Below are 26,696 nucleotides of genomic sequence, written 5' to 3'. Positions count from 1 at the left end.
TGGCAAAGACACTGGAGTGGTTTGCCATTTTCCTCTACAACTCATTTTAGAGAGGAGGAAACTGAGGCAATTAGGATTAAGTGACTTGTCCAAGATCAGATAGCTAGAAAGTGTCTAGGGCTAGATTTGAACTCATAAAGATGATTCTTTCTGGCTTGAGGCCCTGTGCCCTATCCTCTGAGTCACTAGCTGCCCCAAAGGTTTGAGGCAAAGAGGTTAAGTGATTTGCTTACGGACACAAAGTTAGTGTTCTCTGTGGCAACACTTGAACCTAGATCCTGTGAATCTAAGACCAGACCTCATCCTACTTTACCAGGTTTTCTCTAAACTGCTAGCATTCTGAGCACAATAATTTCTTCTACTCAGCAAGGCAGTGATCCAAGCTGGGATCCTAAGACTTGGAATGCATATGGGTCCAGTTTTAGAGATCTACTTTAAAAAAACCAAACACTTTAGTTTTATGAGCTTTTTGAAAAAAATCAGTTTAAAAGGGCAATTTAAAATTCTCAACTCATAGCCTGATAAGTAAGCAAACTCCCTGATAGTTTTGGTATTTTGGTAAAAACAAGTCTCCTCCTCCTTATGAGAGAAATTAAGGAAATAGTAGGCGGTAAAAACATTCTGTCTTTAATATTTGGTGACAACTTTTTCAAAAGACATTAAACCAATTATTTAGGTGATTAAATTTCTAAAAAAGACAAATATGTCAGTATCAAGTAGTAAAAAAAAAAAGCATTCAGAAATACTACCTCTACACAAACTCTACAAGTTCAGAATCTGTGATTGAATTCACATATTACATATGTGGTTCTTATTGGAGAAAAAGTTTGATTATGTATGCATAATGGATAGGTATATGAACATGTATAAATAAATGTACATAAATATAATTGAATATAATATATAATAAAATAATATAAGCATTAATTATAAATTAAATTAATATATAAATATGTAATAAAAATTTAAATAGCTAAATTTATAAATATATTGCAGGTGTGGTATTTATATTATGTGCATTGTATAATTTGTTATATGTATGTGTGTGTGTATTTGTGTGTAAATATGTATATATTCCTGAAAGGAGAAAATTTCAGACTGAGAGCTCAAAAGATCTGAGTTAGAGTTTTGATATTCACTGACTCACTCACTATGTGAATTAAAGTCTCTTCACCTCTTCAACTGCCTCACCAGCAAAATCAAGGGATTGTATTAGGTAATTTCTTGAACTCTACAGTAGTCTCTTTTAATTTATCCTTTAATCACTGGGCTATGATTTTGTCATCCTAGGTTGAATCAAATAGCTTTCTTCAAACTGACAACTAAAGAAATTAAGGGTTCCTTGAACATATTTTTCATTTCCAGGCCTAGTATTTAATTTTTTTAATCTTAAGAGACTGTTTATGCTATATTAATATATAATGTAAACTTACTGAGAATTAATTTTTCATTAGCTTTCTTCATTTTATCTTTCAATACCCATTTGTATCTGACTACACATAATAAAAATTACTTACAAATTGCTTAAAAATTGTCACACTGGGTCCTCATGATAGATCTAGGAGATAGTGTAGTTATTATTATCCCCCTTTTTGCACACAAAGAAAAAGAAACTAGATGAAGTCAAGTCAACTTTTGAGGAATCAATGGCAGACCCTGAGGGCTGGGGCAATTTACTCATTCCCTTTTGACTCAGGTATATGGCTCAGACTAGGTTCAATTCTAGGTAGTCTAGTTTTTAAGGAGAGGGCTCTTGTTTCTCAGTATGTGACTCATTAAACCTCTACTCTGTTACCTTAGAGATAAACTATTTAAAGATTAGGTTTTAGCTCATGTCTAGGGTCTCCTCAAAGCAGGAAAGTAACAAAAATCAGGAATGGGACAGGTATTTCCTTCACACAAAAGATTTGCAGCACACTTTGACAGAACAACTTAGAACAAGATTAAGTGACAATTTAAGTTACTATTATGAATAGTATCTCCTCAGGATATAGAGTAGTTTGCAAGTCTACTAATTGAATATTTTATATTTCACCTGAGCTCGGCACTATCCAAATTACAATCAACTCATATCTGATAAAATAAACCAGATAAGTGAAACCTCTTATAAGTGATATCCTCCAATAGTACTATTGCAAATCTTTCATTTTTCAGTGGCCTTAGATTTGAGTGCTCCCTTTGGGATTTTAAAACTCCTCAGGATTTTATTACAAATATAGCAAAGTAGGCAGGTTAAAAACTTTTCCTCCCAAAGGGTCATTAAGCACTTTATGACAGGGTGAAAAACAAAAGGCTAGGCACCGTAGAGAGGGATATAAAGAGAGGTAAGGATAAAGATAGAGAGAACTGACTGGGCCAGAGAGAGAGAGAGAGAGAGAGAGAGAGAGAGAGAGAGAGAGAGAGCCTGCCCAAGTGGAGGTCCAGCCCAGCCTTTCCCCTTATCTGGCACTGAGGGCAAAAGAATAAGTCCCCCCCACTCATGAATGAAACAAGGCAGAAGGTTGAAGGCTGGGGGTTGGAGATGAGGTGACAGAATTCACATTTTACATTAAACAATGAAACAAAAGGAGTCAATTTATATCTCAAGAGCAAAGATCCTTCCACAAAGATCCTTAACAAGATTCCCAGGTTTAACAGCATTAAAATTATAGAACTTGTTTCTAATTATATTTATATATATATAATATTTATTATATAATTACATATTATATATAATTTTTTCATTATTCTATGCATCAGTACTAGAGGGATTACTGGAGATTCCTCTTCTTTATGATAGTTGACCCAGTGAACCCAGGATCTCTATATCTCTCAAACTCACAAGGTCATATCCAAACCTAGACATGCCAGCATTCAGGAAAGGAGATAAAAAGGTCCTTCTTTCCACCTTAGGAGTGCCAGTGGTATAAGGGAAAAGAACATAATCCATCACATAACCTTCTCAAGGGAGTCTAGAGAAAGGACCATGAACTCCATAGGAAAAGCAAAGCAAAGCAACTGAAGCAGAAACTCTCTCCTTTTAAAAGTTCTAGTGAGTTATCAATCCCTCTTGTCCAGTAGCTAAAGAGAGGATTGTTTCATTATTTCAAAGCACCTTTGTTCCTCAATACTGAGTGAGCACCTGACCAGGAGTAGCCTCAGGAATCCACCATTTCTAACATGTGTTAATGCTGTTACCATGTACTTTATATGGCCTCAAAACTTAGGACAAGGCAAAGATGGATTTGGGGACAAGGAGCTAAGACTCAGGAAGCTAGTACAAACAAGAACGTTATATGATGCAAAAAGCCGATAAAATGAAGCAATATAGGCAGATAGAGGTTTGTTTCCATGGAAATAAGAAAAATCACTCAGTGGGAGGTAGAGGAAGACATGTAGGGGAAAGTACATGCATGAAGTAGGGATTCAGGTGGAAAGTTTTATATCCCCAAAATGAGCTCGGTGGAGAATAAGTAATTTGATGCTAGATATGGGAGAGGCAATCAGACACAGATGCGGTAAAGAAATTCTCTGGATCACTTATTTTACCAGCCTTGGGTGAAGCTTGGTTAGGAGGAGTTTCTTTATCTCAATCAGAAATCGGAAAAAGGTTTGAGTTGGCTATCTAAGGTAGGAGAAGAGGAATAACTCATAGGTCAGGAATTTTAGCTAATCAGAAGTTGTGAGCATGAAATGGTTGTCACAGTGATTAGCATGTCAGAACAGTGAAAAAGAAGAACTTTGTCTTTTCTCATATACTTCATGAGCATTAAGATTACTTAGGCTAGCCATAACATCAAACAATTTAAAAATTGCAATAATTACACCATGTTTCTGAAATCCCTAGCAGTTCCAAGGGAACTCTGGATTTTCTTATTTTGAGATGATTCCCATAGGTCAGTTCAACCTTCTCCACATAAGTGACTGGCCTAAGGAAGTCCTACAACAGCAGGTTGAAACCCCGATTTCTTTGGTTCAATCCAACAGTCTTTTGATTGGGATACTTTCTTTTTTAAAGTAGCAAAGCTGAATATCTGAAATTATGTCTGTTGTAACTTTTTTTTTTAGGTTTTTTTTTTTTTGCAAGGCAAACGGAGTTAAAGTGGCTTGCCCAAGGCTACATAGCTAGGTAATTAAGTGTCTGAGACTGGATTTGAACCCAGATACTCCTGACTCCAGGGCCGGTGCTTTATCCACTATGCCACCTAGCTGCCCCATGTTGTAACTTTTAACTGTCACAATAACTTCCTATACTTTCCAAACTCTGAGGAAGGAATTTCTATTTTATATCCTTAGTGTAGAGGTAGTTTCAATTTCATTTCACCCCTATTTTGGGAGAGGTGTGCAACATAGGATACAAAGAAACCCTGGTAATCACTGTTGAAGATGGTTCTCTCACCCTTCCTGATGGGAGCCAACCAGGACTGTTTGAATTAGTCTAGGACCTTATTTTGTAAATATTGAAAAGTTTGGAATAGAATAAGAAAGTTTGAAAGGAATTTGGAGATATCAATTAGGAGGCAAGAGGGTAGTGAGGGTAGTGGGGGAAGCAGCAGATCTGTAATCCTGGGAATCCAGACCTTAGAGCCCAAGAAGCAACAGCAAATTGAAGCTTTTCTTTGCCATCAAGGCCCCTTTCCCTAATACTTTCCTTCACCATATAACCACCAGCCCTTTTGAAGTTATAACTATTGGGTAATAATAGGACTCCCCATGTTAGGAGTCCTTATTTTACCTTACACAGTTTAGATTTGAGTGGCAGGTGGTGAATCTAATATCTTTTTAATGATTTCTCTCTTGTTCCCCAACCTATAGTTGAAGCAATACACTTGGGAAGCCTTGTAGCTGCCCAGGGTTACATCTTTCCCATATCGGACCATGTCCTTACCCTAAAGGATGATGGCACCTTTTATCGATTCCAGGTAAGTCAACTCTCTTTCTTTCCCCCAAACATCTTTTTTGTCAGTTTCCCCCTCATCTGATCACAATGGAAAACTCTTTGAAAGGGGAAGGTAAAGCACAGTTCAGGGGGAAAAGGGGATGATATCAGGGGGCTCCTGTTTCCTGATCCTCTGTTGTTTTGCAGGCTCCATACTTCTGGCCCTCCAACTGCTGGGAACCTGAAAACACTGACTATGGTGAGAACTGAAGCAACCTCCAGTTCTTACAGGTTACTGCTGGGAGCTTGCAAGATAAATGCTTAGTGTTTGAGCAACTGTAGAGTAATTTGTCTGCGTCCTAGGGGGGTTTCCCATGTTTGGCTCTTTTTCATTTAGTTGACATTTAATAAACCCTCAACTCTTGGGAACTCTTCATAATGGAGGAAGGCACACAGCACACAGAAAACAGAAGTCCCAGGAGAGGAGTAGGAGAGGTCTTATAAGAGCCATTCAATACATGGGATCCCAGACACTTCTGAGCCATCCACTGATGTTATGTGACTGATGAAAGCAAGACCAAGATGATAATGTCCAACTTCTACATCTAACTTCACATGCTTATTAAAAATCATAACAAGAATCCTTGGAGGAGCTTAGTGAGGGACAAGAGTAGAATTCATCTTGACTCAGGGGAATAAGTTATTAGCTTTGGCACAATTAGCTCATATCTGGGCAAGGAGATCCTTCAAGGCTTATCTGATTTCATATCCTTAATGGAAAAGAATGGATATAAACTAGCTTAGACAGCAGTGATAGTTGACACCTCATTACCATTACCTTTAGTAATAAGGTACTTTAATGCTATGGAGAAAAATGAGATCATCAGTCTGGATATTCCTTCCAACAATATAGGTGATGAACCTTCTAAATAAGGAGCCCTTAACATAAGGTCTGTGGACCCCAAGAGATCTATAGATAAATTTCAAGGGTGCCATGATTTTTTTAAAAAGCATTTTAATAATTATATCTTTATGATCAGTTTCTTTTGTAATTCTGCATTTTAAAGAGTTATCCTGAAAAGGAGTCTATAGACTTCCACTTATTCTAACACCCCCCCCATGCTTACCTTACACAGTTTCACTTGTCAAAAGTATCCATGGCACAAAAAGTAGAGAGGAGGCAACAAGGAATAAATATTAAGCCTCTAACTATATTTTAGTCACTGTGTTATAAGTTAAAAATATGAACAACCCCCTCATTAATAATACAACTTATGAGGTAGATGCTATTATTATTATTATTTTATAGTTGAGGAAACTGAGGTAGACAGATGTTAACTGACTTTACCCAGGTTCTAAGGTCTAACTTAATCTCAGGTCTTCCTGATTCCTAGTCCCATGCTATATTCACTGTGCTCCCTAGTAGCTTCAGGAAAAGAAAAGAAGGAAGGAAGGAAGGAAGGAAGGAAGGAAGGAAGGAAGGAAGGAAGGAAGGAAGGAAGGAAGGAAGGAAGGAAGGAAGGAAGGAAGGAAGGAAAAGAGAGAAAGGGCCTCTGCTTTGTACCAAATGAACTTCATGCATTAATAGCTGAAAAATAAGTCATCTTTGGTAGTTAGTCTTCTGCTGACAGACTTAATTAAGCAGGTCCTCTAAGACCAGATACAAAACTCATCACTGGGCATATATTCAGATCCTTTCTTCCAAGCTTGACAGAGCCTATCAGAATGTGAAGTAGAATTTGAATACATGTTTCTATGGAAGTTCAAAATAATTCCTCTCTTTAGAGTGGGGCAATCAAATCTCATTTCTTTCAAGACAGTTTAGAGAATTATTGTCTGTTAATGGGAGAGAATTCTAACTGTAGAGGAAACGATGTGGGTTTGCAGATGAATTAATATTTGACAGATGTTTCCTGATGCATCTGATTGGTTGACCAATGAGCAGTCAATCTAATACCCAACCTTATAACTTCTGCAGTAGATAAATCAGAAGAAAGGGGAAATTACTAAATGGAAAGCAGTAAAAGGAATAGAATAACAATAGTTTATAGCTTAATAAAGTTCAGATTATTAGACTTCCAAATAGTATGGACAGAATGAATGTATAAGAGGAAAGGTTCCTCAGCTGTCTACATGTGTTATTACTCACTTCACTGAAAATCCACTCCTTAAATGCTATAATCAACGGTTCTAACTGATGCTTCTGGACAAGAAAAGGAGTTTACATTTGGCTTATAATAAAATGAAAGCTTCTGGTACTGCTGAAATATGAAACATCAAAGTCCAGTTCTTGAGCAACTTAGTCTCTGTTTTTTTTTTAGGTCATTGTCATTCCTTCTTAAGAATATGAGAGACTATTTTTGACCTTGGATAGATAAGAGAATCAAAGCCACATTTTTATTTTCTTACAAACAGAAAGCAAAGACCTTCCAAGTTAAAAAAAATATTTATAGTATGTGTTTTTCCTCTTTCAAGACCATTTTTGGGATTCATAGTTTAAATGTGCACCTCTTTCAGTGATAACAACACTGTATATGGCTCTGAATCTTGCCATAACAATTTCTTTCCCATTTCACAGATAAAGGTGTCACTAAGGGTCAAAAATAGCAAAATACTCATTTTATTCACAAAGAAAAACTAGTAACCATCCAACCAATAAATATTTTTGAGCATCTATAAAATGAGAGAGTTGGACTAAACAGCTGAGGTTTCTTCAGCTCTCAAACTATGATCCTTTGAATGTGGAAGCCACTGTTTTGAATTCAGAAGTCAGGGGTGATTATGTGGTGCAGTGGACCTTAGGGTCATTAAAGTGGTAGAATGTTCTCTAGAAGACCTTCAAGACTTTTACATAAAGAGACAGAATGATAGGATTAACATCTACCATGGACTCTGTCATATAGGCTGGGGTTAGTTGTGTTTTTTTTTTTTAATAAGTAATGAAGGAGGGGCGGCTAGGTGGCTTAGTGGATAAAGCACCGGCCTTGGAGTCAGGAGTACCTGGGTTCAAATCTGGTCTCAGACACTTAATAATTACCTAGCTGTGTGGCCTTGGGCAAGCCACTTAACCCCATTTGCCTTGCCAAAAACCTAAAAAAAAAAAGAAAAGAAGAAGTAATGAAGGGTGGCTAAGTGGCGCAGTGGATAGAGCACCAGCCCTGGAGTCAGGAGTACCTGAATCCAGCCTCAGACACTTAATAATTACCTAGCTGTGTGGCCTTGGACAAACCACTTAACCCCATTGCCTTGCAAAAAAAACTTAAAAAAAAAAGAATTCAGAAGGCCAGGATATGATCTCTATTCCTAAGAAGCTTAATTGTAAATTGAGAAGACTAGAATTACATACAAGAAATAATTAGAGAATAATTACAAATAGCATATACCCAAATATTAATTAGCATGGTATAAATCAGGGCAGTCCAAAATGCAATTGCAGGCGGCACACCCCTGCTGTGCAATTTTATGTGGCCCCCGTGGGTTTAATAAATTTTTTTGCAAACCAAACTGAACTACTGAAGAGCTCTCACTAAAATGGCAAATAAAAATATATTGTCATTGTACAAATTATAAATTAATTGAGGCAAAAGAAATTCATTGCAAATCAAAATGATGACATTAGTTTGTTTACTATTACCTGTATGGGTACACACCTGCATGGGAAATCCAATTTCCACTTCGATACCTTAGCTCAGGCTATACCCTATGCTCCCTTCCAACTTCCTCAAATACCAATGCCAATTTTTGTTATTACCTTCCAACCAAAATTAACTTATGTTTATTTGTATGCAAAGTTATATTTACCAATATATTTCCCACATTATATATGTATTTCTTTTCATATATATTAAAATCCAACTACTGATAGAAACAGAATTATACTACAAAAAGATCATTCTATAGTGAAAGGATTTGAATTCAGATTTCATAGCTCTGTCACACAGAGCTATGTGAACTTGCTTCAATCTCTCTGGGTCTCACAGGCTTATATAGGAAGAAAAATTCACAAATACATATTACCTGCCTTACTCTAACCAATAATCTTCCTCATCTGTGACCTTAGTCACTTGAGATATGGGATGAAAATCTATAGATAATTAAATGCAATCTATCACCACTTCTAAGATAACAAACATGTCTTTCTATAAGTGAAATGAATAGCATCATCCCTATTTACACATAATTAGGCATGTATTTATAACCTAGACAATCTCATTTGAACATATGATTTATTGACTAATCTTCTCCCTGAACGTCTCTTCATAGTCTAGAGAGGTGGTATAAGCCAGAGAGGTCAAATTTAAGATCTGCAAAACTCCCTAAATGGAACCTAAATTCCAACTAAAATGTAAATAGGAAATGTTTAGCAAAATGAATAAAAATATAATACAACATAGATAATGTTAATTTGTAGTTTTCTAAGTCAATTTGTAGTCTTTAAATATCTGATTCTATTTGAATTTGACACTGTTACAAGTTATTGAACTCTTCCTCACCCCCCCCAGACACACACACACACACACACACACACACACACACACACACACACAGAATATTGTTTTCCAAACAATCCCAGTCAAAGCAAAGTAGTAGCAGAGTCAGGAATCCTGAACATATAAAATTTTTTTGTCTCTTTATGCTCTTAGAGCTGAGTGGTTCTCTAATTTTTTTAAATTTAATTTTACTTATTTATTTTTTCCATTTTAAGGTCTGAACTGTCTCTTTCCCACCTTTGGTATCCCACAATAGAGAAATCCATCACACACACACACACACACACACACACACACACACACACACACACGCATGGTGCAAATGCATGGCATATTATACATAATGTGAAACCATATTATACATAATTCTAATTAGCAATTTTTTTCTCCAGAAGTGGTTGCTATCTTCCTTTATAGGTCCATTGTAGTTTGAGTATTTAAAATATTCAAAATAACTAGGGACAGTTTTTATTCAATCAATATTGCTGTTACTGTATGTTTATTCTCTTTGTTCTGCTTATTTCATTCTTCATTATTTCATTCATGTCTTTCCATGCTTTTTTTTAATCAACCTTCTCATATTTTTTTTTAGTTTTTTGCAAGGCAAATGGGGTTAAGTGGCTTGCAGGCCACACAGCTAGGTAATTATTAAGTGTCTGAGACCAGATTTGAACCCAGCTACTCCTGACTCCAGAGCCGGTGCTTTATCCATTGCGCCACCTAGCCACCCCTGCTCATAATTTCTTGCAGCAAAGTAGCATTCTATCTCAGTCATATACAACAACTTCTTTAGCCATTCCTCAAATGATGAAAATACCCTCAATTTCTAGTTCTTTGACATCACAAATAGAGCTGCTATAAATATTTTAAAAGTATATAGGTTCTTTTTTCCCCTTTCCCTGATTACTTTGGGAAAGTGATATTGCTGGGACAAAGGTATATTCAGTTTTTTTTTTAAAAAAATCTTTGAACAAAATGCTGTTTTGCTTTCTATCCCTGATTTTTAGTAATCTTGAGACTAATCAGTTGTAATGGTGCTTGCCATATTCACCAGTCTCATGCCCCGCCTAGCTAACTGTCCAGGAGTCAAGAAAATGAATATCTTTTAATTTTTTTCCTTCTTGCCAGACACTGCACTAAGAACTGGGGTACAAAGGAAGACAAAAAGCTAATCTTTGCCCCAAGAAACTCACAATCTAATGAGGGAGGGAACAGTCAAATAAATAAGCAAAAACAATAAATATATACAAAATGGATGCAGCATATTCTATGAGAGGAAGACAGCAGCAGCTAGGGGCACCAGAAAAAGTTACAAAGCATAGATTAAATCTGACTGAATCTTGGCAGAAATCTTTGAAACTAATAGAAGTGAGGGAGTAACTTGAAGTCTATTCCTTTTCTGTTTCCAAGGTGCCTTCATTCATTCATTTTTACTTGTTGTGTGAATGCTACTTGGCCATGGGAACATTGTGCCAGGGAAAAAATATGTATATGTGTGTGTGTGTGTGTTCATGTGTATATGTGCATGTATATGTGTATATATGTATGTATATATGTCAGGACAGGAAATGGAAATATCTTCTTGTTGACATGATACATGACTCCTTAAGAGTGGATACTTATTCATGACTTCTACTTTTCTCACAGTGCTTTTCATAGTAACTGGGCTCATAGGTGCCCAACAAATATATGATTGTTTAATTACCAATGCCACTTATTACTAATTGTAATTATTATGGTACTTTTACATTATTTCATTTGATTCTCATGTTTGCTCTTTGAGCTTGGTAGTTCTAGCAGATGAGAAAGTAGAATGTTTGATTGATTAAGAGATCTATTCAAGTCCACATGATTAGTAATTAGAAGAGATGAGATTAAAAGCTAAGAATGCAGAAGACTAGGTTCTTCCTTCCAATATTGGCTCAAATTTGGGTTCCAAATTGACTCAGATACTACTTTGTGACTTGGAAAATAACCTATTTGGATTTCAGTTTCCTCATCTGTTAAATGAAGAGGTTGGATTAGATGACCTCCTTTTCAGCTTGAAATGCATGATCCTGGGAATCCTGGTCTCTTGGCACCCATCTTACCTGATGCTACATGTGTGGTTTTGGTGCAATGTTATTTTTCTTCTTCTCTTAGCCATTTATCTGTGTAAGAGGACAATGCAGAATAAAGCAAGACTGGAATTGGCAGATTATGAAGCTGTAAGTATAACTACCTCCCTAGACAGATGTAAGAGGGGGAGGGTTAAAAAGATAACTTTTAAAAAGATAACATCTCTCTGGATTTAAACCTTCATTTCTCCCTTTTTAGTCTTCAGCCTTTGCAGACACAATGGGAAAGGGAAGGGAAGCTCATTTTGCCCCCTTTGTTCTTGGCTTTAATGGCCTAGCTCTTAACATTTTCATGACTTTAAGCACTTTTAACTTTCTCAGTATCAGAACAGTTCTCAGTTTCAGAGGGAGACTATTAGGGTAGATTTAGCCCATAGGGTCTATGTGGATTCATGTGACTTCTTTCCCAATGCCCTTCTTCCCACTCCAAATCTCGGATTCATTATTTCTTGCCATAATTCCTTCCAAGAATTTGATCTCTCCATACCAACCTCCCTATCAGTCTTGAAGTCAATGTTACACAACAAAATAGAGGGTCTATTACTCTTCAAGAGGAAGACTATCAGTTATCTCTATTGATCATCCTAGGAACTCTGTTCCTGAAAGGGTTGCCCTTATTTCATAGAGGAGGAAAAATGAAACTCAGCGAAGCTTAAACACAAAATCAACACAGATGATCAAAAATGTAACTGTAGCCAATGATTTTCACCTCCTCCACCAAACCCATCTTTATAAGGCTAATTTTAAGTTTTCCTCCTCCTCTGTTCCCCACCCACCCTCCTGTGAAGGTACTAATGAACAGTGAAATGGCTAAAGGGCTGGCAGCTGGGAGGAGAGGCAGCACAGAGGGCCAGGAATAATTTTCTCTTGTATAATCAAATATTATCCCTACCTTTAAGTCCACCCACCTACCAAATTCTCCTCTCCTTCCTGCTCTAGAGGCTTACACAATTAACTTGAGGTCCAGTACAGCCTATTGGACACAGGGACCAATCAACATATAGTATCATATAGTATAGAAGACTATATACCAAGGCTCATTGTTCAAGATAACCTAGTCAATCAGTAAACATTTCTTAAGCGCCTATGAGCCAGATATTTTGCTAGGTGTTGAGAATACAAATAAAAAAAGAAAGTCTCTGTTCTCAAAGAAATTATGAGCTAAAGGGGGAGAGAGACAAAATGGAAATACATATGTACAAACAAGCTACATACAAAATAAATTAGAGATTTAGGAAGGAAGACTCCAGTCCTGGAGTCAGGAGAACCTGACTTCAAATTCAACTTCAGAAACTAGCTGTGGGACCCTGGGAAAGTCACTTAACCCAGTTTGACTCAGTTTCCTCATCTGTAAAAAATGAGCTGGAAAAGGAAATGGCAAATCTTATTATCGTTGCCAAGAAAATTACAAATTATGCCATGAAGAGTCAGATGTAACTAAAGATGACAACAACAATAATAACACAAGGATTGAGATCAGAAAAGACTTCCTTTAGAAAGTAGGATTTTATCTGAAAATTAAAGAAGACCAGAAGGCAAAGATGAGGAGGAAGAACATTTCAGACATTGAGGACAGCCAGAGAAAATGCCCAGACTCAAGAAATGGAACATTTTTGTCAGAAGAATAGAAAGGAGATCAGAGCAGAGACAAGAGTAAATCATTATCCCTTGAAATTGTTGTTATAACAAGAAGTGTATATAAAGCATCTACTAAGTACCAGGGACTATCCACAGGAACTAGGGATACAGGTTTCAAAAAGAATAATCTGGGACTAAATTCTGATCATTAGTGATATTTCAGAAATGTTTCCATGTGAAGAGGCAAGTGACAATCTTGTCATTCATAGCCTAGGTGGCTCCAAGAGTCTAGGCTCCTTTTCTCTACCAAGGACAAGACAGTTATCTTAGGAACAACCCTGATCTTCTTGGATAAAATCTAGTGAGGATGTCAGGAGAGGTACCCCTTAAATGCTTTGAAATAATCCTTAATCTCATCCAGTTGATGGGGGACTTACATAGTAGCCCTTTTAAACTAGCAGTAATAATAATAATAATAATAAGTAACATTTATATAGGGGTTTTAAAGTTTATAAAGATCTTGACATGCTTTTGAACCTCACAATAATCTCTTGAAATACAGGCACTACAGGTAGTTATCTCCATTTTATAGATGAGGAAACTAAGGCTCAGAGAGTGTACTTGGTTAATAAGGATCAGAGGCAAAATGTGAACTCAAGTCTTCTTGTATCCAAGACCACCATTCTTTCCACTAAAACTATGCAACTTCTTATCTACCTGTATGTGGCATCATTCATTGATTTTGAGGCCCTTTCCAGGCAAATTGTGAAATTGTCATAAGAGGCTGCCAGGTGGCACAGTGGATAGAGCACTGAGCCAAAAATCAGAAATACCAGAGTTCAAATCCAGTCTCAGTTATTGACTACTTCTGTGACCCTGGGAAAGTCGCTCAACCTCTACCTGTCTCAGATCCCTCAAAAATGAAATGGGGATAATAATAGCACCTACATCTCAGGTTTGTGGTGATGATTAAATAAGATGCTATTTGTAAAGCACTTAGACAAGCCTGGCACATAGTAAACTCTTGATAAATACTTATTTCCATACTTTCTCATATTCTGAGAGTTCAAATCACCTTGGGCACAAGCTGGCAGACCTTGGCACCTTTGAGTTCCTTGTACCAGGCATTTCTCCCCCAAATAAAATGAAACTTTTGAAATCTTTCCTTATTTTTGTACTGGATATAAAGGCTTTTAGACTGCTTATTTTTGTCTATATAACTTCCTTAACCTTGAGGAAATGACTCAGCTATAAAAATGTCATGATCCACTTTGTATCTCTCACATCTTTCATTTTCCTTGTAAAAGAATGTTCAGGGGAACAGAGCCAAGGTGGCAGAGAGAAACTAGGAACTTCCCTAAGCTTTCTTGGGCTTCCCTCAGAAACAACATTAATGAAAAAAAGTGTTCAGAATAGATAGTGGCACCTATTCCTAGTGACTAAATCTCTACTGAACAAATACTGCAAAAAGTTCAAATTTTCAACAACAACAAAAAAAAAGATTCCAAATGTCATTTTCTTTTTTATGTCTACTTGTATAAACAGGTACAATATTAACTGCCTGTAAGGCTAATTCTCATTTTAATCCCCTTTTATATTAATAACCTTCTAATAAAAGCAATAAATTAGTGTTGGCACCAACTCTATGAAAATACATAGCAGAATGTAAACTCTGGACTTGCATTCAATCAGAATTAGTCAAGTGATTAGAGTGCCTGTCAACTTACTATCCTATCTACTGAACACTATGTGTAATCCTGCTTAATTAAATTAAAAAGAACACTTCTTCCTTTTTTCTTTGGGAGAGACCCTAAATAAAACATTTTTCTTCTCTGTCTTTTTTTTGTAGTTTTCAATTAGAAAATGAAATTCCTTTCCCTTCCTTCCCTGCCTCCCCAAACCTAATGTAACCATTTTATATATGGTGAAGACTAAGAGACAAGTCAGAATTAATGACCTCTAAGGCCCTTTCCAGCACTAAATCTATAATGTCTGTTACTCCATCTCTTCATTGGTCATATTCTAGATTGGTCTCATAGGCTTCTCTAGTAGAGTGACCTAGTTTTAAGAATATAAGATAAGACCAGAGAAACCACCCCCATTCTTCTTAGTTGCTGTTTACAAAAATATCTAGCAGACATCAATTATCCCCAAATCTACAGAGTACAAATGGAAAATTCAAGCATACTTCTAGAACCTAACTTGCATTGAATATGCAGCCAAAGCAGAGGGTGTTGCATACATAGATGAGACCTATAAGATGAGAGATTCCAGTGGTTCCCTCCAAATTTCCAGACATATAATTCCTTTAGTTGGCATACTGATGATGATTGGAAGTGCATTCCTGTGTAGCAGGATATGGTACAAAGCTAAATCAAGTTCCAGTCTAGTGAATTTAAAATAGGGGGCCATTATTTTATTCTGTCTAACCAATATGGATGAGCACACATGTAATGAGCATGGAAGCCATGGTCCAATACTTATTATGATTAATGCCCTCATTGATTTTCATTTTTTATCAGGAAAACCTAGCAAGACTCCAGAGGGCCTTTGCAAGAAAGTGGGAATTCATCTTTATGCAAGCGGAAGCCCAAGTGAAGTATGTGAATGGAACAGAGCCCCTTCCAGAAAAAAGAAAAGGGCTCAATGGGTCTTCACTGCATGTGTTCAAAGGAGTCAGTAACCAGAGTTAGGATTTCTGGTTCTCCCTATTTTCTAATACAAATATCTTTGTGGAAATAAATACCAGCATTTGCCTAGAAATGACTCTGAATTTTTAGCCCAGATGGTGTTTTTTCTTGTATTTTGATGTGTGTCTTCTTCTTGGTAAATTTCAAACTAGAAAAGTTATCAAATTGGTATTCTAGGATACTTGTAGGAAAATTCTTCCCCTGCCCTTTCTCAACCTAAAACCCTGACTTGAACGATCTGTAGTTCCCTAGATAATTTCCAAACCACTTTCTGTTCTGTGTTGAAATGCATTTAGACATCTAGAGACATCTTTTGATTTCAACAATGTTTCCCCGCCTCCAAATAAGAGCCTTTACATTTGGTACAGGCTATGCCAAGGACCAGAGATGGATCCAGTGTGGATGCTAGCATGTTTCTCTTCCAGTGCTTTTGGATTTGGCAGATATTGTGGGTACAAGAAATTCTTTACAGAAGTTGGAGATTAGAAATGTATAGCTATCCTTGAGGATCTAAAGCCTGCTACTGAAAACTTCACAGAAAAGACTCTTGAATCTCTTACATAAATCAAGAAATAATCCATAAATAATTCCATAAATCAAGAAATCCAAGAAATAACCCAGTCTATATTACTCCAAGCTTTCCTTGCCTTACAGTATAAATTCTAGGGGCATTTCTACATGGACTACTGTCCTGAACTACTCTAGCTCATGGTCCCTTCTCCCTTTTCTCTTTCATCATTTTAGCCTTCTAAATTGGAATTCTATATTCACTTTGATAAATGTATTGATCTATAATATTCTAAATTTCTCCACAGCTACTGCTACTCTCTTCTCTCCTAATTCTCTCCACTAGCTTGTCCAAATGCTATCTTTCTAAAGGCTTGACTCTCCATCTTTTCCATTTTCATTACAAGCATGTTAATACCCCCACATACTATGAATGCATATAGGATACCCCATGTCCCCATTTTCCTTTTCTTCCCACTTCCTTCCTTTTTAGATTTATGCTGACAGATAGAGACATTGACAGGTATACAGTGGAATGAGGTTGAAAAGCCCTGCCTTCACTACAACCAGTCTTGCTTATGACATCCTCTCCTGCTGCCAATCCCTACAGCCCCCTGTGGTACAGTAAAAGAGAAAAATGGTAGTGACTTTGCTCAAATTGATGATTCTTAGGATGCCATTGTGTTAACTTCTATATTATGGATTCTGTTGACAGGTTATCCATCTGACCCTTCTCCTGCATTCCTTTTCCTTCCCACAATTCATTATGCTCTGCCTCTCATCCAAGATCTCATCACTCTCTCTCAATATAACCTTAGCAAGCTAGGTGCCCTCTGTAAGGTGTTGTATATCACTAGGTGTTGGTTACTGCTACAAAAGTTGCTGTAGCCCATCGAAAAGCTGATGATAGTAGATGCAGCAGAAATTGGAACGGAATTACAAGGTTTATAATCTCTTTGAATCCAGAAGATCCTGGAAAACAAAGAGAAAAGTTAATTTGTACTTTCAGAATAGAAGAGCCTTGCATGTTACAAAAGGAGGGGGAATTGTCACTTGATACACATATGGTATTTCTCGATTAACTTTTTTGATTAACTCTGTGATTACTTTATAATTGTGGACCATTTAAGTACATGGTAATTATCATGAAAATCACAGGGTGATTATAGGTTTATTTCAGTCCAGTAAACTAAAGTGCTCCCATGAGATTTGAAAGCTCTAAGTTCCCTGGTACATGGCAATTAATCTGAGTTACTTCTTACTTACATTACAGAAGGAATATGAAGCAATATGTTTTTTTTCTTGTTTTAATAAAAGCCTCTCATCTGGGTTACTGATTAGAAAATAAAGTATTGCTTTTGTCACTTGTAATTTGCCTTTCACAATTTGTTCATCTACCAGCTGGGACCAGTAAAATCAAAATGGGAGTGATATTTGATTTCTAGATCCTGTCATGTGCTGAGGTCCTTCCTCTACTTTAGGTGAAAGGTGGAGTGGGAAGAGACTCAGCTTAAATTGTAGTTTTAAAATTATAGCAAGTTGGACCTAAAGCAACATTATACATTTAGGGATGGAAAATGGACTGACCTACATTTTAATTTTCTATGATAAATGTCATTCCAATTCAACAAGCAATTATTAAATATTTACTAAAACAATCCCTGCCCTCAAGGAGTTTTTATTTTAGCTTACATTCCAACCAAACCACAGCCTACTGATTTTCCCCAACATCATATGCAATTTCTCTCCCTTTTAGAGACCTCACACATATTTTCATTTATTAATTTCATTGTGGAGTAGAGGGAGAGAAAGTGGGAAGGCACTGACAAAGGTACACATATTACACCTCACAATCTTTTTTTACACCTCACAGTCTTAAAATGCACACAACAAACGTATTTGTTTCATTTATAAGTTTCCTTACAAATGATAGCAAATAGGGATAGAGAGAAGAAAATAAGAAAGAAAAAAGACAAATGAAAATTATTTACCTTTTCTGTTTCCATTTTTAGGATTGATCGGAAAAAAGATAAAACAGAAAGAAAAATTTTAGATAGTCAAGAACGAGCCTTCTGGGATGTCCACAGACCAGTGGTGAGTTTTCTGTGTGTGTGTGTGTGTGTGTGTGTGTGTGTGTGTGTGTGTGTGTGTGTGTGTAGTTTCGCAGGTTTTCCCATTTCCCCTTTTCCCCTTCTTAAGACCAAAGGCAGTTTTAGCCTATAAACATTTACCTTTGGGAAATGGGTAGTCTCCAATTTTACTATTCATTCATTTGTTGTTATTATTCCATCATATTCAGTCATGTTTGACTCTTCATAACCCCATTTGAGGTTTTATTAGAAAAAAAAATTAGAGTAGGTTCAACATTTCCTTCCTCATTTTACAGATGAGAAAACTAAGGCAAAAAGAGTTAAGGGACTTGACAGATCTGAACTCATAGAGAAATCTTCCTGACTCTGGACTGAAGCTCTATTAATAAAGGCAGCTAACTGCCTTTATTCATTCATATAATTATTTTATTTTAACTATCAGCTACATAAAATTGACTCTAAAATATCTATCTTGAAAATATAAAGAAAATTCAAGGGATTTCCTTCTATCACCACCTCTTAACAAATTGTTTTCTAAGAGAAAGCACACTTCACATTCCCAGAGTTAAAATTTTCATTTTTACAAGTAAAATGTGACAGTTAAAATTGGTCTTTTTCAAGACTTTTAAAATATAATCAAAGTAAATTATATATCCCTTCATAAAATAGGAGGGTGAACAGTGTTTCTTTTTTTTTATCCTTTTCACATTATTGAAAATGGTTAAAGTATTTGAACCCAGACTTTCCAAAAGCCAGCACAAAAAATTCAATCTCCAAATGGTGACAGTCTTAAGATGTTACAGTTGATAGAGTACTGAACCTGGGATTCGGAAGACTCATCTTCCTGAGTTCAAACCTGACCTCAGACACTTACTGGCTGCATGACCCTGGGAAAATCACTTAACCTATTTGCCTCAGTTTCCTCATATGCAAAATGAACTGGAGAAGGAAACGGCAAACCACTCCAGGATCTTTGCCAAGGTAACCCCAGTTGTGGTCATAAAGAGTCAGATATGACTGAAATAGCTGAACAACAGAATGACCCTGAATAAGTCACTTAATTTTTGTTTTATCAAATGTAAAATAGGGGAAATAATAACTCCTCCTTCACAGGGTTGTTGTGAGGATCAAATAAGATAATATTTGTTAAATCTTAGCACACTGCCCGATGCACAGCAGAACTATAGAAATCTTTATTCCTTTCCCTTCCCCTTATTATTATTAATCATCAAATAAAACATCTTTGTTAAAAGCTATTTATAAATATAATCATCCAGATCATATTTAAAATCCATCATTTGGCATAAGGCAACCACTAAACAAAATTGTTCCCTGGAGAAAATCAGCATATATAGGGTGTCCCCAAAGTCTTTGTGTGGAACTAAGCTATTTATAAGTTAATCCTAGCTCAACACTTTAAGATATTAATAGTTTAACACTAGCTTAATGTTTTAAACTATTAATAACTTTGAACTATATTGTCTTTGGGACACCTTATATTTGTATTCTTATGTATTTTCAAGAGAATTTTGACTTTCTTTGTATCCCCAGTTTTTAACATATTGCATGGTAAATAATAAGCACCAAACAAATAATTGCTGACTTGACTTAACAGTAGCAATAAGGTCATTTGGATCAATTAGAGTTTCAATTAGTAATTTTTACATTATTCCTTTCTCAGCCAGGTTGTGTGAATACAACAGAAATGGATATCAGAAAATGTCGTAGGATGAAAAATCCCCAGAAGGTCAAAAAGGTAAGCTCATATAGCTGAATTTAAAATGTTTCCATGTTGACAGCACCCACCTATCTGTTGCTTGGACAATACAAAAGAAGGACTGTTTCATTTTTTAGGGAGTCAAGACTGTCATCTAGGGTCCCCTTCCTTATATGGGTCTCCATTAAGGCACCACATGGAACTTAAGTCTTGGTCCAACCAACCCAGGATTGTGGCTGACTGTGGTCCTAAGGGACATGCTATTGAAGGAACTGTTCTAACAGAAAGAACCTTAAAATTGGGTTTGAATACCGATTTTTAATACTTATTGACTTATACAGCCTTAATATCTCAAAACTCCCATTTCCTCATTAATAAATGGGGACATAGTATTGGCACTATCTACCTTACCCAGCTGTCATGAGAAATGAATGTGTTAGTGTAATTTAAAGTGATTGACAACCATGAAGTATTGTATGTAAAGTATAAACTATAATGTTAACTGCATAAGGTCAGGAGTAAAGCCTAAAATATCCTTCCTTTCCCCACTATGAAATATGGTTATAAAATTGAAGCCATTCTTGACTCTCTATTTTTATCCTTCCTGGGTATGACAAAGTCATATTCCTACAGTGTCAATCTAATGAGGAGACATGAACAAAAGTCTCAGAGGATGGGCAAGCTTAAATAGGTTGTAATCTGTCTCTTTAGAAGAAATATCCACCTTGATGAAACCCCAGATCCATTTGTGTTTTTGAGAATTTGAGTTCTGTTGTAACATGCTCTGCTGTGTAATATAGAGACAAAACTTTTTACTTAGATAACCTATTTATGAGAGTGCTAAATTTGGAAGCAAGAAGTTCTATATTTGAATTTTACTTCCAATGGGACTATGGGCAAGAAACTTAATATCTTGGAAACTCAATTTCTTCATCTGTAAAATGGCAATGATGATAATACCAATAGTACCTTCTTTACAGTGTTGTTGCAGGCCTCAGATGAGATCATATATGTGAATAACTTTCTAAAACTTAAGATGCCATATAAAATATAAACCATTATTATTTCTCCTAAAAATTACTCCTTTCAGGCTTTTGAGAAAGTCCTCTTAGTCTCACACACAAATCAAGACATCCCCCTTGTAATGTCATTGGTCCTTTGAGGACAAAGCACAAAAACATCAAAAACAAATATTCTAGAAGTTGGTAAACAACTTAATCCTCTCTTCATCCTGAGTACAGGGCTTGATAAAATTCTATCATAGCACCATTGAGCCTTTTGTCTTTCCATGCTTAAGAGTCCCTGTATAGGAAAAAGAAGCATCTCTGTTATAGCTCCAATATGTTAGACTAAAATGAACCTTTGTGGAGACAATTCTTAATAATGATATTTTATTTAAAAGGGGGAAATAGGAGCTCATAAACAGTCCATCAAAGGGACTATAAGAAAAATCCATAGGGGCAATATTTTTATACAAATGATAAAGTAGTGACCTATGCATAATACAACCATTTCTATAGGAACTTAGATCGATATAGCCATTTCTCAAACAGCTAGGTGGCACACTGAATAAGAGCACTAGGCATGGAATCAGAAATACTAGGGTTCAAATTTGATCTCAGACCTTTACTAGCTGTAAAACCCTAAGCAATTCATTTTGCCCCTGCCTATATAAAAATGGAAAAGGAAATGGCAGACCATTTCAGTAGCCTTGCCAAGTAAACTCAATGGAAAATTTGGTCTATGAAGTCACAAAGAGTTAGACACAACTAAACAAAACTTTCTCAGAATTTATTTCAATAACAACTATTTTTCAGAATTGTCATTTTGTTATTTCTTCATTGATAAAGTTTATCATGACCTCAGTGCATCAATAACATTGGCTCAACTTGGCAGAACAATCTCTTTAGCTTTGGTTCTAGTCTATGCACCTGTCTTTGGCAGGAGCTAAGGAATTATAGAAAGACCACTCCCTAAAATCATGCTATATTACAATTAACCTCCATAAGAATGTGCTGTTACAATTTAACCCCCATTTATCCATTAAAACTCTTCCGGTGGAAAAACCATGGCTAGAATTGCCATAGTTCTATAAGTAGGTGTGAAAGTTCTTCCTTTCATTTCTGTCCCTGAGAAATGTCTGGTGACACACACACACACACACACACACACATACACATTTAATATATACATACATATATATGTGGATAGAGATTTTAATGGATTTTAATGTTATTTTATTTTTTCAATTATATGAAAAAATACTTTTCAGCATTCATCTTTTTGTAATCTTTTGGATTGAAGGCATTGCATTTTAATGACAACTGAATCTGTCTTATTTCCTTCTTTTCTAGTCAGTGTATGGAGTGACAGAAGAGTCTCAGTCCCAAAGCCCTGTGCATATACCTGCCCAACCAATCAGAAAAACTACAAAAGAGGATATCCGAAAACAGGTGTGTGTGTGTGTGTAAATTATTCATAGCAGTTCCTAACACCTCAGAGGAAGAATGGTTAGTTACAAAAAGATGAGAAATTTTCAGAGTTCCTAGGGACATTTGCAGGGCAGTGTAATATAGTGGAAATACATTGACTTTGGAAGCACAAACTTACATTCTTTTGCTGTACATGTCACATAAGTTTTCTCTGAGCCACAAAGAAGCTAATCTATAAAATGAAGGGTTTGGACTAGATAACTCTAAAAGGCACCTTCCAGTTCTAAATCAATAATCCTCTTTGGAACATAGCTAGGTTTTCTAGCAAGTTCACTACTCAACTGCTTAGTTGGTGGGGAGGAAGGGGAATTATTACAGACCTACATTAGTTGATGGAGTTTTCACACCAGGAGTTCCTCCTCACCAGTTAAGTCACAAATTTTAGAAAGTTGCCTGAAATAATAAAAGCCTTAATGATATGCTCATAGTCTTGTTCAATCATTTCAATCATGTCTGGTTGTTTGTGACCCTACTTGGGATTTTCTTAGCAAGGACACTAGAAGGGCTTGCTATTTCCTGCTCCAGCTCATTTTAAAGATGAAGAAACAGAGGGACTTACCCAGGATCACAAAAGTAGGAAAGGTCTGAGGTCCAATTTGAACTCAAGTCTTCCTGACACCACTTAGCTATCAAGTCACTCAGCCCTAATTACAGAGGAGGACTTGAACCCAGATTTTTCTAACTCCAGGCTGGCTACAGAAAGTAAAGTTGTTCTCCTAAATTCTTCCACAAAAATATAATCATGTTTTATTCTGCAAAGAATTCCTTAAAAGGTTATCCTCTCTAGAGGAAAAAAATAGATTAGAACCAATAATTTTGTTTCCTAAGATTCTTAGTCTCAGAGTTGGAAAAAAATGATTCCTTTACCTATTCCCTTTCAGAATCTATGCAGTGTAAAAAGAGAAAGAAAGAAAGAAAGAAAGAGAAAGAAGGAAGGAAGGAAGGAAGGAAGGAAGGAAGGAAGGAAGGAAGGAAGGAAGGAAGGAAGAGAAAACTACGGGTATAAATGCTGATGAAATTTAGAGTAAATAAAAGCTATCATAGGGCTAACAATTGCTGTAGACAGAAGATTCAAAGAATATATAAAACTTGGACATTGCCCCTAAAAAATTGACAATAGGATATAAAACTTAACATGTAAAATCATATATAAGATAGAAACATGAGAAAATCAGTAATTATCTGACTAATATAGAAGAAAGAAAATAGCATTATAAATGGAAGTTGTTGTGGAAAGCTTAGTATATCTAGAGCTAGAGCCAGAAGGAAATATAGGTTTTTAGATTGGTAGAGGGGAAGAAGAAGAGAATTCTTGCCTGGCACTAACATCCCTGCCACCTCTTTCCTCAGATAACATTTTTGACTGCACAAATAGACAGACATCGTTTAAAAATGTCCAAAGTAGCTGAAAGGTAAGTCTGCTAATATTACTGCTTCATTCTGAGTTCACAAAATGGTCATGAACCAAGATCAGGATATAAAGGATATTCCAAAAATCAGACAATAATCAGTGACAATCTCTTGATTCAAAAATTAAATCTAATAGACATATCAGTTTATTTAAAGTCTTACTACCCTTCTGTGTATCACAAGAAAGTTTTATAAGCTCTAAAGTCTTTAAAAGAACACTGGTCATTAAAGGAAGAAACAATCTCATAAGCTATCTGATACTTTCTTGATTTCTTTAAAAAAAATGTTCCCTTTCAATTTATAAAATACCCAGGTTCATTTTATAGGGGTGGGGGAACTCTTGGTGTTCTTTAAGGTATTGTTTCTATAAGTAGAATATGATCATCATATTAGATTCCAAAATACCCATTGGGTTACATCCAATAAAACCTTCATAAAGAAAACATTTGTCATGAATAAGTTGAATTCATTTGGCATCTACCTTTGGAATATAAGCTGCATGAGTTGCCAGCTCTACCCAGTTATCTTGGTGGAGACTTATTTTTGCCCACTATGTAGAGTGCTTTCAACTGTACTAAAGGAAGGTGAAAGAATTTTTTGGAATAAATCTAGCCTAGCTAACCTAAGTGAACATTTGTTGCCCCTGAGAACGTTAATATCTAAAGGCACTAAGCCTGAAAGTCAAATTCAAATATTCATTAGAAGCCATAGAAAAATGTATCCTTTTTTTCCTTTGCATAAAAATAATGTGGGCTGATCCGGGGAGTTCCTAGATCATCTTAATTAAGTTACAAGCTGTCCCCAATACTTTCAAAGTGGTACCATTGGGTATGTCCACATTTTTAGTCAATCAACAAGATTTTTTAACAAAATTTTTTAAAACTTTAATTCACACATTTATTTTCACTTTCCCATCTCCCTTCCATAAGAAAAAAAAACCAGAACAAAACAAAACCCTTTTAACAAATATGCATAGTTATGCATTGACCAGGTCAAAAAATTCTCATGTCCTTCATCTCTCTGTCAGGACTGATGCTTCCTTATCAGTCCCCTGGAACCATAGGTTAGTGATGGTATCATTAGAGTTGTCTTTCAATTTTTTGCCTACTCATTTAATGCCTACTATGTGCCAGACATTGCACTAGATAATGATGTTATGAAGATCAAAGCAATTAGTGTGGTATCTGACACATAATAGAAGCTTAATAAATGCTTATCAATTTGAAAACAAGTCCCTGCTTTTAAAGAACTTCTATTCTGTTACATTCCATAATCTTCCTTCATCAGATTTGTTGATTGACTCTTTACTCCATAGAATCATCATTTTCAGACTTAGATGTAATCTATTGTCTTCCTAATTGATAGACACTTGTTTTCTAAGTTAAATAGCCACTGAAACTAAGAAAAACTCCCACTAAACTGAGAGGTGACTCTTCTCCCTTCACCAGAAGACTAAGGTACTTGCTGGTTTGCGGGTTAATGTATTTTCTCTACAGCACATTCCTATCCACTTATTCCTCAAGCAAAAATACCCCAAATGTTATTGAGGACAGCAGGTTATTTGGCAGCAAGGGTTTCCTTTGCTATGAAATTGTAACTTCAGCTAACTGGGATCTGGTTTGTGACTTCTGAAACCATGTTAGAGTCTATTGGTCTTGTGGCAAAAGGACAGACTCTCTACAATTGCCTTTAGATGTTGCTCTAGTACTATTTATCCAGGAAGAATCCAATGAGGGAAACAACCTTGGGTGTCTGGGGACCAATTAAACGCATCCACTGCGCTTTCCCAGAATTTCACAAATACTGCCAACAACAACTAAGAGCTTCTCTTTGTCCATCAATCAGCTTTCCTTAGTTCTGGTCTTTTATATAAACTGAGATAGTTGGGAAAATCACATGAGCTCTCTGGTCCTCAGTTTCCTCATCTGTAAAATGAAGAGTCTGGATTAGCTGTCCCTTCCAGCTCTACAACTCTGAGTCTGTCACCTGTACACCTCTAGCATATGTTTTTTTTTTATTATGGATCTCAGTCATATTCTTCTCAAGTCCTCATTGAATATGATCTAATTTATTTGCTTTTTGGTTTGGGTAGGCACTTATTACCCCAGGCATTATAAAGAGCCCTTATACTATAGGGGCCTTATCTAGAGCAGTATCTAAGTGTGTTTGGCACCAATTATGATATTTCTTCCTTAGGGGAAAAAAAGGTGGGACTGAAAAAAAGGGAGAGGTGCAGGGTAAGAAGAGTAGACTAGTGTTTGTTTATTTATATTAGTGTCAGTGAGGAGCCCTCACCTGGTATGGTCTAATTATGCTTGAGAGACTGCTCAAATTGAAGGGATTATTCCAACCGACTACTTCTCACTTCACAGCACAGAGCTCTCAGGGGTACCCGCCCAGTCAAAGCCAGATTTTATGTGATGTGGTGACAACTGGCAACTTTTCAAAGTGACAGAGGTTTTTCATGAGAGCCATAAGGAAACTCCCAGGGAGAAAAGGGCAAAGGAAAGGAGGAGTGTGAGCAAGAGATAAAGCATCCCAGACTCACCATTTGTCAGTGTCTATGGAAAGGGGTTGGCAGGGCAAGGAGAGGGAGAAGACGATTGCTCACCATGCTAATGGGTATGTTTCTGGCAGCTGTATTTGGGTGTTACTGCTCACCTGAGGTGTAAGCAGAGCTCCTCTCAGGTGAACACACACATATCCTGTATCTGGTTTCCCTGGGCCTGCTCCAGGTGATAAGTGTT

The 26,696-nt window shown here is 36.3% G+C and overlaps 1 protein-coding gene across 9 annotated transcripts in view; it reads left to right on the top strand.

Annotated features, from left to right (window-relative positions):
• Nucleotides 1-26,696, top strand: part of RGS6 (regulator of G protein signaling 6) — a 684,015-nt gene that overhangs the window by 553,701 nt on the left and 103,618 nt on the right. For all 9 annotated transcript variants that reach the window (XM_074235808.1, XM_074235802.1, XM_074235801.1 and 6 more), the window contains 8 exons: nucleotides 4,795-4,901; nucleotides 5,066-5,117; nucleotides 11,491-11,555; nucleotides 15,566-15,642; nucleotides 18,253-18,334; nucleotides 20,012-20,086; nucleotides 22,402-22,500; nucleotides 23,890-23,951. In XM_074235808.1, the coding sequence (XP_074091909.1) occupies nucleotides 4,795-4,901; nucleotides 5,066-5,117; nucleotides 11,491-11,555; nucleotides 15,566-15,642; nucleotides 18,253-18,334; nucleotides 20,012-20,086; nucleotides 22,402-22,500; nucleotides 23,890-23,951 (619 nt within the window). The remainder of the gene's footprint in view (nucleotides 1-4,794; nucleotides 4,902-5,065; nucleotides 5,118-11,490; nucleotides 11,556-15,565; nucleotides 15,643-18,252; nucleotides 18,335-20,011; nucleotides 20,087-22,401; nucleotides 22,501-23,889; nucleotides 23,952-26,696) is intronic.

Source organism: Macrotis lagotis, chromosome 4, assembly GCF_037893015.1.
Source record: "Macrotis lagotis isolate mMagLag1 chromosome 4, bilby.v1.9.chrom.fasta, whole genome shotgun sequence".
Lineage (NCBI taxonomy): Eukaryota > Metazoa > Chordata > Mammalia > Peramelemorphia > Peramelidae > Macrotis > Macrotis lagotis.
The sequence above is the reverse complement of the archived record's forward strand: the minus strand, read 5'-3'. Positions and strand labels throughout refer to the sequence as shown.